Raw genomic sequence first — 13,038 nt, forward strand, 5'->3', positions numbered from 1 at the left:
TCAAGAGACCGGACGTAGGCGTCGCTATGACTGAAGGATTAAAGCCATGATGTGGAGATGCCGGTGATGGACTAGGGTGGACAAATGTAAGGAATCTTACAACACCAGGTTATAGTCCAAGAGTTTTATTTGAAAATCACAAGCTTTCATAAGCTCCGAAAGCTTGTGATTTTCAAATAAAACTGTTGGACTATAACCTGGTGTTGTAAGATTCCTTACATTTGAAGGATTAAAGACAGCCAGATTGGTGATGAAAGCAGGTACAGCAAATTCAGCCATATCAACAGGAGACAAAATTGGGACAGTAATAACGGGCGAATGAATCCCAGGAATGCCCAAAGAAAAATCAGTAGATGCTTTAGATGTGCCTCTAAGCATCATTGTGAGGCAAATTGCTCAGAGCGAAGACGCAGGGTCTTTGAATTGATGCATGAAGAAAGTAGTTCTAAGGAAAATGATGAAGATAATGAGGAATCTGTACAGATTATACTGGTCAGAAGGAGTTTTAGTCCTCTGATGAATGTATTAGTCGTGGATTCCTTGAATTGTGTGGTGTTAGTGCCTGTACTTCAACTGTATGCGGGGTAGATTGGTTAAAGTGTTATCTTGATTCACTAAGTAGTGAGGATCGACACAAGATTAAAGAATATAAATGTTCTACATGTTTTAAGTTAGGAGATGACAACACCTTGAGGTTGCTCAAGAGAGTGGTAATTCCACGTAAGATAGCTGGAGTAGGACATTTTATAAGTACGGATGTAGTCTCTAGTGAGATACCTATGCTTTTGGGTAAACCTTCCATGAAAAAGGCAAAAATGAAACTTGGCATGGAACACAATGAGGCAATCATTTTTGGGAAATTGGTTCATTTGCAGTTTATGCAGTCAGGGCATTATTGTATCCCTTTAATAAAACCTGATGTTTCTCATCAGCATATTAGGCAAGTAGTAATGGCATCAGGCGATAAGAATAAGAGGGAAAAAAACCAAATAGTCTTAAAGCTGCATAGCCAATTTGCCCACCCTACTTGTCAACATTTAAAGATCCTGCTAAAAGATGCAGGTGTAGTTGATGAGGAATAAACAAGGATCATAGAAGAGATTAGTGAGAACTGTGAAATCTGTAAGGAGTATAGACAGACACCCCCACGTCCTGTTGTAAGTGTCCTATTAGCACGTGACTTTAACGAGGTAGTTTCCATGGATATAAAGGTATGGGACAAAGCCAGAAATGTTTTCATCTTACATTTTGTTGATCTGGCTCCGAGATTTAGTATTTCTACACTAATATATAGTAAGGAGAAGAAGGTTATTTTGGATAAAATTATGGAAAAATGGATAGGGACTGGACTTGGGACACTCGCAAATTCTTCGATTAATAATGGAGGTGAATTTGCTAACGCGGAGTTCAGAGATATGTGTGAGAATATGGATATAATTGTGATGAATACAGCAGCTGAGAGTCCTTTTAGCAATGGTCTTTATAAAAGGAATCACATGCATGGTGCATAAAATTTTGGCTGATTGCACAGAATGTAAATTGTCAACTGACCTAGCACGGGCAGTTCATGCAAAGAATTCTCTTCAGATGGTTGGAGGATATAATCCTTGCCAACTTGCCTATGGGCACAATCCAAAATTACCTCCTGTTCTTTGTGATAATCCTCCTGCTCCAGAAGGTACTACAAATAGTGTCGTTTTTTTCTGAGCATTTAAATGCTATGCATGCAGGGAGACAGGCTTTTATCAAGCCAAAGGTAACAGAGAAAATTCATAGAGCACTGATGCTTCATATTGGACCATCTGAGGCAGAGTTCAATTCAGGAGATTTGGTATACAATAAAAGAAAGTATCATAGGGAATGGAAAGACTCTGGTAAGGTAATAGGTCGTGATGATAAGATAATACTCGTCCAACATGGCAATCAAACTGTTACGGTTCATTCCTCTTGATTAATTGGAATTAATTATAAAATCTCAGACTCTGAGCAGTTGATGGAAGTAAATGAGGCATCTTGTGACTAAGATCTTCATGATTCTTTTGATGAGGTTCCTGAGGTACAGACTGAAGTGGATTAAGGGCTGGACAGTGGTAATGTCAGTGATCAAGAAACACATGACAGAGCTATCACATCCACAGGACAATTATGCAAAGTGGGTACATGAGTGACATATGTTCCGAGGGGACTAGTGAATGGAGGGATGCAGCAATTTAGGGATGTGCAGGCAAAGCTACTGATCGGTTTAAATTTTGGTTGAGGATGATGGCCACGCAGTGAGGTCCGTGGACTGGCAGAATTGGGTAAAAGAGTGGAGAGTACGAAAGCGGAGTACAAGTAGTGATAGAGAGAGTCTGGAAGTGAATCTCACGTCAGAAAACAACAATGAACTAGAGATGAAAGAGGGAGATCTTGCAGTAATAGTCCTTACAGACATAGAAGTGGAAGTAGAAGACGTAGCTTGATTAGGTCAGACAATGAAACAAAGACCACAGAACAATCACGTAACAGAACCAGAAGCAGAAGTCCTCATGATTGGTGGCTGCCAATAAACTTGAGGATAAACGAGTAAGAGAAGCAAAACAAAGGGAGTTAGATAGTTATAAAGAATTTGGAATTTATTCTGAGTTAACAGATAAGGATCAACCAGCTTTGTCGTAAAGATGGGTTTGTACTGAAAAAGTCCTTGCAGATGGGACTTATAAGGTTAAAGCGAGTTTGGTAGCTAGGGGTTTTGAAGAGAAACTGGGTGATACAGATGTTTGAGTGGATTCTACCACTGATGGAAAGGTAATCTTCAAAATCTTTTTGGCTCTTTTGGCAACATTTTCATGGGAGTGTAGGTCAATTGACATAAAAGCCGTATTTCTGCAGGGCGATACTTTTCAGAAAGAAGTGTTTCTGAAACCACTGAGAGGTAGCAGATGTGGAAGGAAAATTAAGGAAACCAAACAAATGCATTTATGGCCTGATTGATGCTTCCAGGGTATGGTATTTTTTGATGAGATTTGTTTTGCTGAAAATAGGTTGCTTTCAACTAAAATCAGATCTGGCAGTGTTTTATTGGTACCATAACGGAAAGCTTTCAGGCATCTTCATGATGTATGTTGATGATTTCTTATTAGGTGGTACTGTGGAATTTGAGAAATTCGTCATTAATAAGATTTGAGTAGAATTTAAAATTGGGAGTCAGGCCTGTGGGGCTTTTAAATATATTGGTTTAGATATTAAGCAGAGTGGGTCTGGTATAACTTTTAATCAACAGTCCTATTTAGAGAGTGTTACTCCCATTCCAGCAAATCGTACTTGGTCATCTCAGAAAGGTGATGTTATATCTGAAGAAGAGACGGAGCAATTACGAAGCTTGATTGGTCAATTGAACTGGTTGAGACCAAATGCTAGTTTTGATATGTTGGCGTTAAGTACTTCAATGAAACATCCCATAGTAGAGAATGTTTTAAGGGCAAATAAAACATTACGAAAATTAAATATAGATAAATGCATACTTAAGTTCCCATCCTTAGGTGACCCAAAGAAAATGAAGCTAGTTATCTTTTAGTGATGCTTCACATGCTAATCTTCCTGATTATTATTCATGTGTGGCTGGTTTCATAGTGTTTCTTATGGGTGAGAGTGGGAAATGTTGTTCTTTAGCTTGGGAAGCTAAGAAAATAAAAAGGGTTGTCAAAAGTACTCTGGCTGCTGAAACACTGGGCGCTAAATTGGGCCATGTAGCGCCCATTGTTTCGGCGCTACACGGCCTCTCTGACATCCAAGATGGCTTCTTGGATGCGCATGCACCTTTCCAGCATGACGTGCGCCAGACGCCATCTTGGTATAGGAGTTAGCGCATGTGGAAATACCGAACGCTGGAAGCGTGCAAAGTAAGGAAAAAATGCGGCAATCTGTGTGCAACACTGATTTAAAGTGATAGAAACCGTTTTGGACCTTAACGCTCTGTCCAACACACGGTCTTAACCCCGACCATCTGAACATGTCTTACAGTGCCTGAAGAACTCCACCAGCCCTATTTAAAGGGGCCATGCAGGTGTTGCAGGTTAATTGCTGGATTATTGCTTCTGGCTGCTGGAGGAGTCGGAAGTGTTTTTTGAAGCTCCCTATTCTTACTGAGAGTTCCTAGACTACTTTTGAGAGTGGTTTGGCAGGTACTGCCTTACAGGTCGGAAAGTTACAACCGTGGTTGAACAACATTCCTGCCAACCTTGGGCGGTCTGCTAGGGCTCCCGCTGGGCATTGAGCACGACTGGGAGCATGCAGAGAAGCCATGCATAGCAGGTCAAGCTGCGAGGTGATGGAGGACGAGGAGGCGCAGGGCACTGAGTAGGAGGCCCTACCCAATGGGGGCCTTCCGGGACCAATTCCCTTACCTCAACATGACCGAGGAAGCCATGACTGAGATCTGTCAACTGGTGTGGCCACAACTGCAGCCTCAGAGCAGGGCATGGACAGCGTTGCCTATGGCCGTGAAGGTCACCATGGCGTTGAATTTCTGCGGCTCAGGAGCATTTCAGGCCTCTGCTGGCGAAACGTGCAACATCTCGCAGTATGCAGTGCACTGCTGCATAAGGGAGGTCACAGACGCACTGTACCAGATGAGGAACAGGTTTATCACCTTCCCTCTGCACAGAGACAAGCAGAACGAGCGAGCACGGGGGTTCTCCCGCGTTGTTGGCTTCCCCATGGCGCAGGGTGCCATTGATTGCACGCATATTGCCCTGCGTGGCCCGCACATCAACTCAGCGGTCTTTGTCAACCGAAAGGGTTTCCACTCCGACAACGTGCAGCTGGTGTGCGGCCACATGCATCGAATCATGACGCCTTCGTTATGCGGCAGTCAAACATTCCAGCTATCTTTCACCCGACTCGGCAAGTCAGAGGCTGGTTACTGGACGACAAGAGCTATCCACTCACACCTTGGCACATGACACCGGTCAGGAACCCACGCACATGTGCACATCAGGCCTATAATGAGAGCCATGCTGCCACACATATCGTGGAGCACACCATAGGCCTCATCAAACAACGCTTCCACTGCCTGGACCGGTCTGGAGGAGCCCTGCAGTACTCCCCTGAGTGGGTGGGCAGATTCGTGGTGGTCAGCTGCATGCTGCACAACCTCATCATCATGAGGGACCAGCCTTTGCCACCAATGATTGGAGAAGACCCCTGAGGAGGACGAGGATGCAAGGGTGCAATAGGAACCACACACCTTTTCTGCAAGGGCTCTGTGTGCTCGCCTGATCCGTGCCCGCTACCAATAATTTGAATTACATCCCCCAACTCACCAACAGTCCTACACTCCCCACCTTTCTGCCCCCACAAGGCAATCAAATTGCCCTCCATCTGAGTACACATTGGGGTCCTTCTCAGCTCATTGCATAAATAAAAACCACCACCAAATGCAAAATCAAAGTCTCATTTATCAATGAATAAATGAAATTATGCAAACGTAACAGAACCAATCACCCTAGTGCATTCCCTTAGTGCCTTTTGGTCGTGTGCCTTTACCTGTTCTAGTGCTCCTACGAGATGCTTCCCCAGTGGCTGGAGCATGGTTGGTGGGAGGCTGCTGGCCCTCACTGGAGGAATGTGCAGATGGCCTTGGAGGACGACTTCGAGAAGCTCTGGGCCGGGAGGGCCCGGCTTCAGACTGCACCATCACAGCATGGGCTGAGCAGTCTGGCCTGGCTGGCCGATTGGCAACAACAGGGGCACTGGCGGAGTGACAGGGGTGGGAGCAGGAAGGTTGTCGTGCTGAGAGAGGACAGCAGGTCCGACTGCCATGGTGCCACTGCCACTCTCCCGGGGCGGCGCCTCAGCAATCCTGGTGATCAGCTGGAGAACGGATTGCTGGAGTGCTGTGATGGAAGCCCCGTTCCACAGTGGCCCCCAGAGCCACAACAGCAGCAGTCTGAGCTTCCAAGGCAGCAGTCTGAGCTGCAAATGCAGCAGTCAGACCTTGGATGGCAGATGTTGGTGCTGCAATGGATGCTGTGACATCAGTCATCAGACGCTGCATCATGGTGGGTTCCACAAGTGTGCTGATGGAGGTGACCACCCGTTCCATGTTGGAAAGGATGGGCTCCAAGCTCTGCGCAAATCCCTGTGCCAAGTTGGAGCTGGACTCCTGCATGCCCCTACTCATTGTGCACAAGCTTTCTGGCAGGTTTTCCAGTGCCCCAAGCATTTGGTGGTGTACACCCATCAGCCGTCTTCTGTAGCCTGGCCTATCAAAGTCCTCATCTAACTCCTCTGCAGCAGAACCGGCGAGCTGGCTCCTGTGGTATCCATTCCCTCCACCCCGGCTCCTGCGCACATGTGCTCGGTGTCTCACCATGTGCAGACCCCTCCTCTAATCTAACCTCTAAAGGACACGCAGTGTCAGTCTCTGAGCTGGTGTAAGCATGCGCCAGATCGAGTGACGGTGTGGCTTCAGTGTCCTCCTCAGAAGAGGAGGATGCTGCCACGTGTTCTTGGGTATCTGCAATGACAAAGGGAAAAAGGTTGAGTTGTGGAGTGGGGAGAGGAGCAAGTAAGAGGTGTGTGCTGACAGCATGTGCAGCACGTGAGTCAGAAAAGATTATGGGAGGAGGGAGATGTGGAAAAGGAGAAGGAACATTAGGTATGCAGAGACCTCCTTCATTGGGACCTCCAGCGCAGCATGTTCTGACTGCTGCAGCGACAGCCCGTCCAATGATCCTAAGCACTGTCTCCTCTAGGGAATGTGCCCATCCACCCTCAGGTCCATCTTGCTGCTGGCTGTTACGTGCCACCTTCTCCTGCAAGACAGAGAACAGTGTGTCACTGAGTGACCTGCAATGTGTGTGGGTGATGTGCCTGTCATGGTAGAATAGCTGGCAGTTTGTGTGATTTGTGAGTGGTGATTGTGTGGCCTGCAATTGTGGTACTATGTGCAGGTGAGATGCAGCATGCTGAGTGCAGCATTGCGCATGGATGGGCAGTGTTTGTTGGTGGGTTGGTGACGGGGGGGTGTTGTGGGTGGAGCAGTGGTGCAGTTGATAGGATGTGCCACTTGACACTTGCATTCACTCACCTTGACCACTCGTGTCAAATCATTGAACTTCTTTCGGCATTGCACCCACGTGCGTGGTGCAATGCTCCTGGCGTTTACTTCCTGCTCCACAGCCTGCCAATGCCTGCGGAGCTGCAGTCTGGAGGGTCTCCGGCCACCCTGCGGGTACTTGTTGGCCCTCCTTTCGTCCACACCTTCCACCAGGGCCTCCAGAGCATCATCAGAGAAGCATGGAGCCCTCTATTGTGCCAGCCCAGCTAATCTCGTGGCCATCTTTCCTTCCTGCAAGTAAGCTGTGTACTTGCCATTTGAAATGTGCATCTGTACCTTTAAGAGGTGCAGGCTACTGATGACGTGCACCGTGCACGCCCCATTTCCAACTTCCACATTCTCCATGCAATCTCTCAGCAGCGCGGGTTGCGCTGGCTGTACGGAGATATCGTGGTAAGTAGCGGGCAGCACGTGCTGCCTGCGTAGGGTCCATCGGGCGGGTGGGGGTACTAATGCATCGTGCTAGCCCCGCCTGAAATGGACCCTTATCCAATTTTCCCCCACTGGCTCTTGTCGATGCAGTGAATATGGGATTCTAATTGCCAAATATTTTGAGTGACGTCCTGTACAATGGGAGTACTGAAGATAGTATACCCATTGAATGTTACATGGACAATTGTTCATTGTGGGATAATGTACAAAAAATGAGTGAGAAAAGATTACACATTGATCTTGCTGGCTTGAAACAAATGCTGGGGAGAAAGGAAATCTCTAAAATTAAATGGGTGAATTCAAGCCATCAACTGTCGGATTGTTTTACTAAAAGAAGTACATGTGTGAAGAAATTATTAGGGGTCCTGGAGAAAAGTCGCCTCAAAATGTAATACTTTGAATAGTATAAGTTGTACAGAGTATGGAAGTTTTGATTTTTAAAATTTTTGTTTGTATTTTATATATAAAGTTTATTTTTTATAATTAAAGAGAGTGAAGGGAATCTGTAATTGTATCCAAGCGATTTATAGCAATTAGTGTTAATTATATTCAGGTGGTGTGTATCAATTGGGAACTCTCTTGTATCCATATATGAGAGAGCTTATCGAGGGTGTAGTGTGGGTGTAATGTGGAGCTCTGTGAATAAAGGCATGGAAGCAACTGAAGACCTGGCTCAAGTATTCTATCCTTCACTACTGGGCTATCCAGCTTGTAACTCAGAGGTCAGGGCCTGGATGTCGGAGGTCGGAGATCTTGGGACCGGGTGTAACGGCAATTGTAGTAAGCACGCACCTTTTTTTATATATGTGATGTTTAGAGTTGGTTTCCTTTGAGGCAGCCACCTGTGGCTGCTTCCTGCCCACCAATTTGGGGTCTCTGGGGCCCACGCAGCCCAATTTAATGCCCGGCATCTTTTTATCTCCAATTTCTATGTTTGTCTCTCACATATTTCTTCCTGTCTGTGTTTGTCCAGGAATCTTTTCTCATTCTTTCAAGATCTCCGACCTCCAACATCCAGGCCCTGACCTCTGAGTTACAAGCTGGATAGCCCAGTAGTGAAGGATAGAATACTTGAGCCAGGCCTGATGTGATGCTTTCCCCTTTCTGAAGCCTGGAGGGAGATTTAATGGAGGCAATAGACATGTGCAGTAATCAGAAGTAATTATCAGATCGGGCTTGCTGTTCATTTCCTGGATCCATTACTAAAACTGGACTGGGACTGGGCTCATCATTGGAGGGAACAAGGAGGCTGCGGACTGGGTTCATGATTGGAGGGAACAGGGAGGCAGGGGTTTGGGCTGGGAGCTCAATGATTGGTCCCTGCTTACTATGTGTGTAATGATATATTAACAATCACATGGTTAGCACAGACCAATCAGATCTGTGGGATACAATGAATATTTTGGGGAAAATTCTTTATTTTTTTGCCTGATTTGTTTGTGCTCCACAGTGCTGAATATTTGTAAACTCCAAACTTGGCCTGTGAGTCATGTTTGCTTCAAGTGCTAATTCCTGCTGTTATCAGTGCCACCTGGGAAGGCCTGATGTGGAGTATGAGGGGGAGAGTTTGTGTACCCAGAATTCAGGATGTGCAGAAGCCTGTTGGGTCAGGCTGTATGCAGGCACCTGGGCGGCTCTTCAGCACCCAATGGTCCTCTCAATGGACCTATATTACAACGGTGACTACACTTCAAAAGTACTTCATTGGCTGCAATGCGCTTTGGGACGTCCCGAGGTCGTGATAGGTTGTATACAAATGCAAGTCTTTCTTTCTTTCAATGACCTACCTTCCAAATTTAATGAACTCCCCAGCCCTGTGGAACAGGGTGTTAGTCACCTGTCGAATGCTGTCCCTCACTGCCCATTGACTGATCGGGTACAGGTCCCCCAGGGATACCTGGAAGGATCCAAACCCGTAAATGTTGAGAGCTGTGGCCACCTTCACTTCCACTGTGAGGGCTCTGCAGCACATGGACCGAGGCTTCAATTCATCTCAGAGGATGGCCGACGGCCTCCTTGGTGAAGCACCGACATCTTCTGGAATGTCAGTCGAGCCCTGTATCCTCTCAGGGTGGGGTATCGGCGAATGTGATGCAGTCTCCTCTTGTGGTGCTTCACTCTTTGGGCCTCCTGTCTCTGGTTCTCTCCTCATCATCCAATATAACAAAAAGCAGGGTTACAGCCATAAAATAAGCTGTCTTTCTTAATTTGCTCAAGAATAGACTGTATAATAGCTTCCTGTAGCAACAAGACATGATGGCTTCAATTCTCTTCTTGGTCTGCTGACAACAGGTGCCTGTGCACCTGAGAATCTCAATGCATTGTTAAGAGACCCCCCCCCCAGAACAACATCCACTTGAGAGGGCAGATGGGGCGTTGGTTTAAAGACTCATCCAGCAGATGACACTTCTAACAGTGCAGCATTCTCTCAGTACTGCACTGGTGTGTCAGCCTAGATTTTGTACTCATTTCTCAGAAGTGGGTCTTGAACCCACAACCTTGACTCAGAGGCAAGAGTGCTCCCAAATGAGTCAAGGCTGACACCTGCTTAGTTCCCAGCTAGCTTCCTTTTTAATATTGCTAGTATTATTTTTGACAGGACTTTCATAGTGTGGTCAGTTAGACTGTTGATTCTATGTTCTCCGCATTCTGTGGCCTTTGATTTTTTTGGGAGGTATTGTGGCTATATATCTGGCAATATCTGTTCATGGGATTCCTGAACTGTAGTTCATATTACAGAGAGAGGTCACTTCCTGTACATCGGCCTTCCATATTCTGTAGTATCTCTGTTAGAACACCATCTTCTCCAGTGCCTTTGCTTCAATCTCCAACCTCTAATGTTATGATCTCTGATCCTTTTAACTCATCCTGTAATACTCGGCTTTCCTGTGGCAGAAAATGGAGGACGCTCACATTTGAGAGCGGGGGAAAGGCCAGGTTTGTGGGTGGAGATTCGTTCAGATTCAGGGTTTGATGGACGGATGTAGAAGATCAAGGAGACTTGGGTGTATTGCATTATTGTGCATAACTCAGTGATGCACAAAATTCCATGACCTTTTAAGCCATGTAATTTGTTCCTGTCCAGATTACACGTCTCTCTGAGCCCAAATGTGTAGGAAATTCCAGACCAAGAAGTGTAAAGTTAGATCTGTGAAACAGTTAACACTGTAACCCATGCTGCACATGGATGTGAAAAAAGGGAGGCTGTAGGGCCATGGGTTACCATGGGATCATGTGATACTAAAGGGTTCTGTTCTACCAGCAGGTCATGTGTTGCAATGGTGATCACGTGTTACAATGGGGAACGTGTGTTAAAATGGGCACCATGTGTTACAATGGGGTCATGCCATTTCTCTGGGATTTCTGACTATCTTCCACTGAAGTTCTAGTGAACAACCAGGAGACCCACTGAAAATTCTATCACCACAATGTGTCTTTTTATATTGACGGCCTTCTATGATAATCACGATTCATTGAAGGAACTGTTTATACTTTAAAGCCTTAACCTGGTCTTGTGATCAGTAGCAGTCCTAAATCTGTCAAATAAAATCTACCATTACAGGCAGAGTGACCACCAGAGCTGGACTGTGCAGTGAGTGGAGTGTACAGACTGTACCTCTGTGTTCTGACCCATCTGCAGCCTCACCCATGTAATAAAAGGGACTGGACTGATTCAGTCAGATCAAAACAGTGGCCCTGATTATATGACTAGAAATGACAGCATCGTTCCCAATAAAATGTCCTTCTAAACACATTCCACATTTTCTAGATCCACTCTGCAATCTCACTCTGGATGATGGATATTTTGAAATAGTTAATACAACATGGCTGCAGGAAAACAATGAAACTTGCACAAATGGATCAGAAATCTACGTTCCTCACCAGGGTCCAAGTGAGCAATACTGGGAGTAAGTAAATTACTACAGATAGCTGCACCTATAACCTGCACAGCTGTACCAGTAGCTTCCTCTTGGGAAGGTTAGTTGAGTTAATGTCCTGTTTAATGACTGAAAAGTTGTTTGATTTAGATAGAGGTTATATTTACATCATAGGTCTGTTACAAAAAAGCATCACAACAGGGGCTCTTTCATTAGGTAACAACACCCTGGTTTCTAACACTGCAGGTTTACTTTAACATTATTTGTGCAGTGAAGCCTTTATTGAGCATTTTTTTATTTTCTCGTTATTCAAGGAAGAGATTCATCACGAGAACTCCCAAGAAATTAAATTGTTCAAATTATTTATGACTGATGTGTTTTCTCTGTGTTGAAAATTGAATACAGTATTGTGTTTAAATCACAGACCTGGTAACTGAATTGGGGAAACTGGTTCGGAGCAGGTACCATGTTTAACAATATGAAGGAACTGAATTCATTGGGAGATACAGTGACTAATCCAGGTAGTTTTAACAGTGCTTTGTCAGGCAGTCAATGAAGCACAGTCAGGAACTCCTTCAAATCAGCTCTCCAGGGAATCTCATCAGCACTCACTGTTTAAACAAAGCTTTATATTTAAAAACATCAATAGTAATAGAGAGAAAGTTCAAGAAGAAATCAAATTTAATCTCAATACTTGGTACCAATTCACCTCTAAAAGCTGTACCGATTCTGTTTAAATTGGATATTGTTCAAATCCATTTGTATTTGACTAAATACTCTTGTGCATTGTATCTAATAGTGACTGTCTGTAATGAATTGTATCCTTAAATAAGATGTTTTCTGCTGTCATTTTATTTAGTAAAGTGGTTTTACGCCGAACAAGTTCAATGGATGAGACTGGGGAGATAGTCTGGTATTTAGCCCTCTGTCTGCTTCTGGCCTGGCTGATAGTTGGGACAGCACTATCTAAAGGAATCAAATCTTCAGGAAAGGTAAAATGATTGGTGATGAATAGAATTAAAAGTCTGGTGACAAAGTACAGATTTCTGCAACAATAAAACTAAAAGCAATAAATCATTTGTGAAGTGGGCTGGTTTATCTCACAGATGATGTTAACACTGACTCTTTGGGGAGTGTGAGATCCAGAATTCATGAGCACTGCAGGCCTGAGTGAGATCTGAAGATCTTCTGAGTGAAAGAACAGCAGCAATTCCCCAAACCCTGAAATGTTCCCCTCATTCTAAGGGTTTCAGTTGCTGCTACAGAACTTTGGGTGAATCTCCAATTGCTCTGGAAGGCTGGGCAGGGCTGGCTAAGTGATTGAGTAGATTCAGGTCATGGTTTTATTTGGGTGAAATGAGATTTGTCTGGACAATGAGAAAGAAACCTGAGGAGTAAATGTGAGGAGTTAAATATATTCATCCCTCTGATCTATTCTCCTGTTTAAATGTATTTCTTCCCTGAATATGAGATACAAATAAGTTAGAATAATCTTGTATTATTTAAATTCAGCTACAATATGCAACTCAGTGTTAAATATACCCTCCATGTTATTACTCCTCCAATTGTCTGCTGGTTCATTCTCTACTTTGATTACAATCCTATTAATCTGCCATTCAATTGGAT

General features: G+C 44.8%; 1 protein-coding gene across 3 annotated transcripts in view; it reads left to right on the top strand.

The window, feature by feature from the left end:
* The window catches only part of LOC137332678 (sodium- and chloride-dependent neutral and basic amino acid transporter B(0+)-like), a 72,410-nt gene that overhangs the window by 43,244 nt on the left and 16,128 nt on the right, over positions 1 to 13,038 (top strand). For all 3 annotated transcript variants that reach the window (XM_067996623.1, XM_067996624.1, XM_067996622.1), the window contains 2 exons: positions 11,304 to 11,442; positions 12,272 to 12,404. In XM_067996623.1, coding sequence (XP_067852724.1) covers positions 11,304 to 11,442; positions 12,272 to 12,404 — 272 coding nt within the window. The remainder of the gene's footprint in view (positions 1 to 11,303; positions 11,443 to 12,271; positions 12,405 to 13,038) is intronic.

The sequence above is a fragment of the Heptranchias perlo genome, chromosome 15, assembly GCF_035084215.1.
Source record: "Heptranchias perlo isolate sHepPer1 chromosome 15, sHepPer1.hap1, whole genome shotgun sequence".
Lineage (NCBI taxonomy): Eukaryota > Metazoa > Chordata > Chondrichthyes > Hexanchiformes > Hexanchidae > Heptranchias > Heptranchias perlo.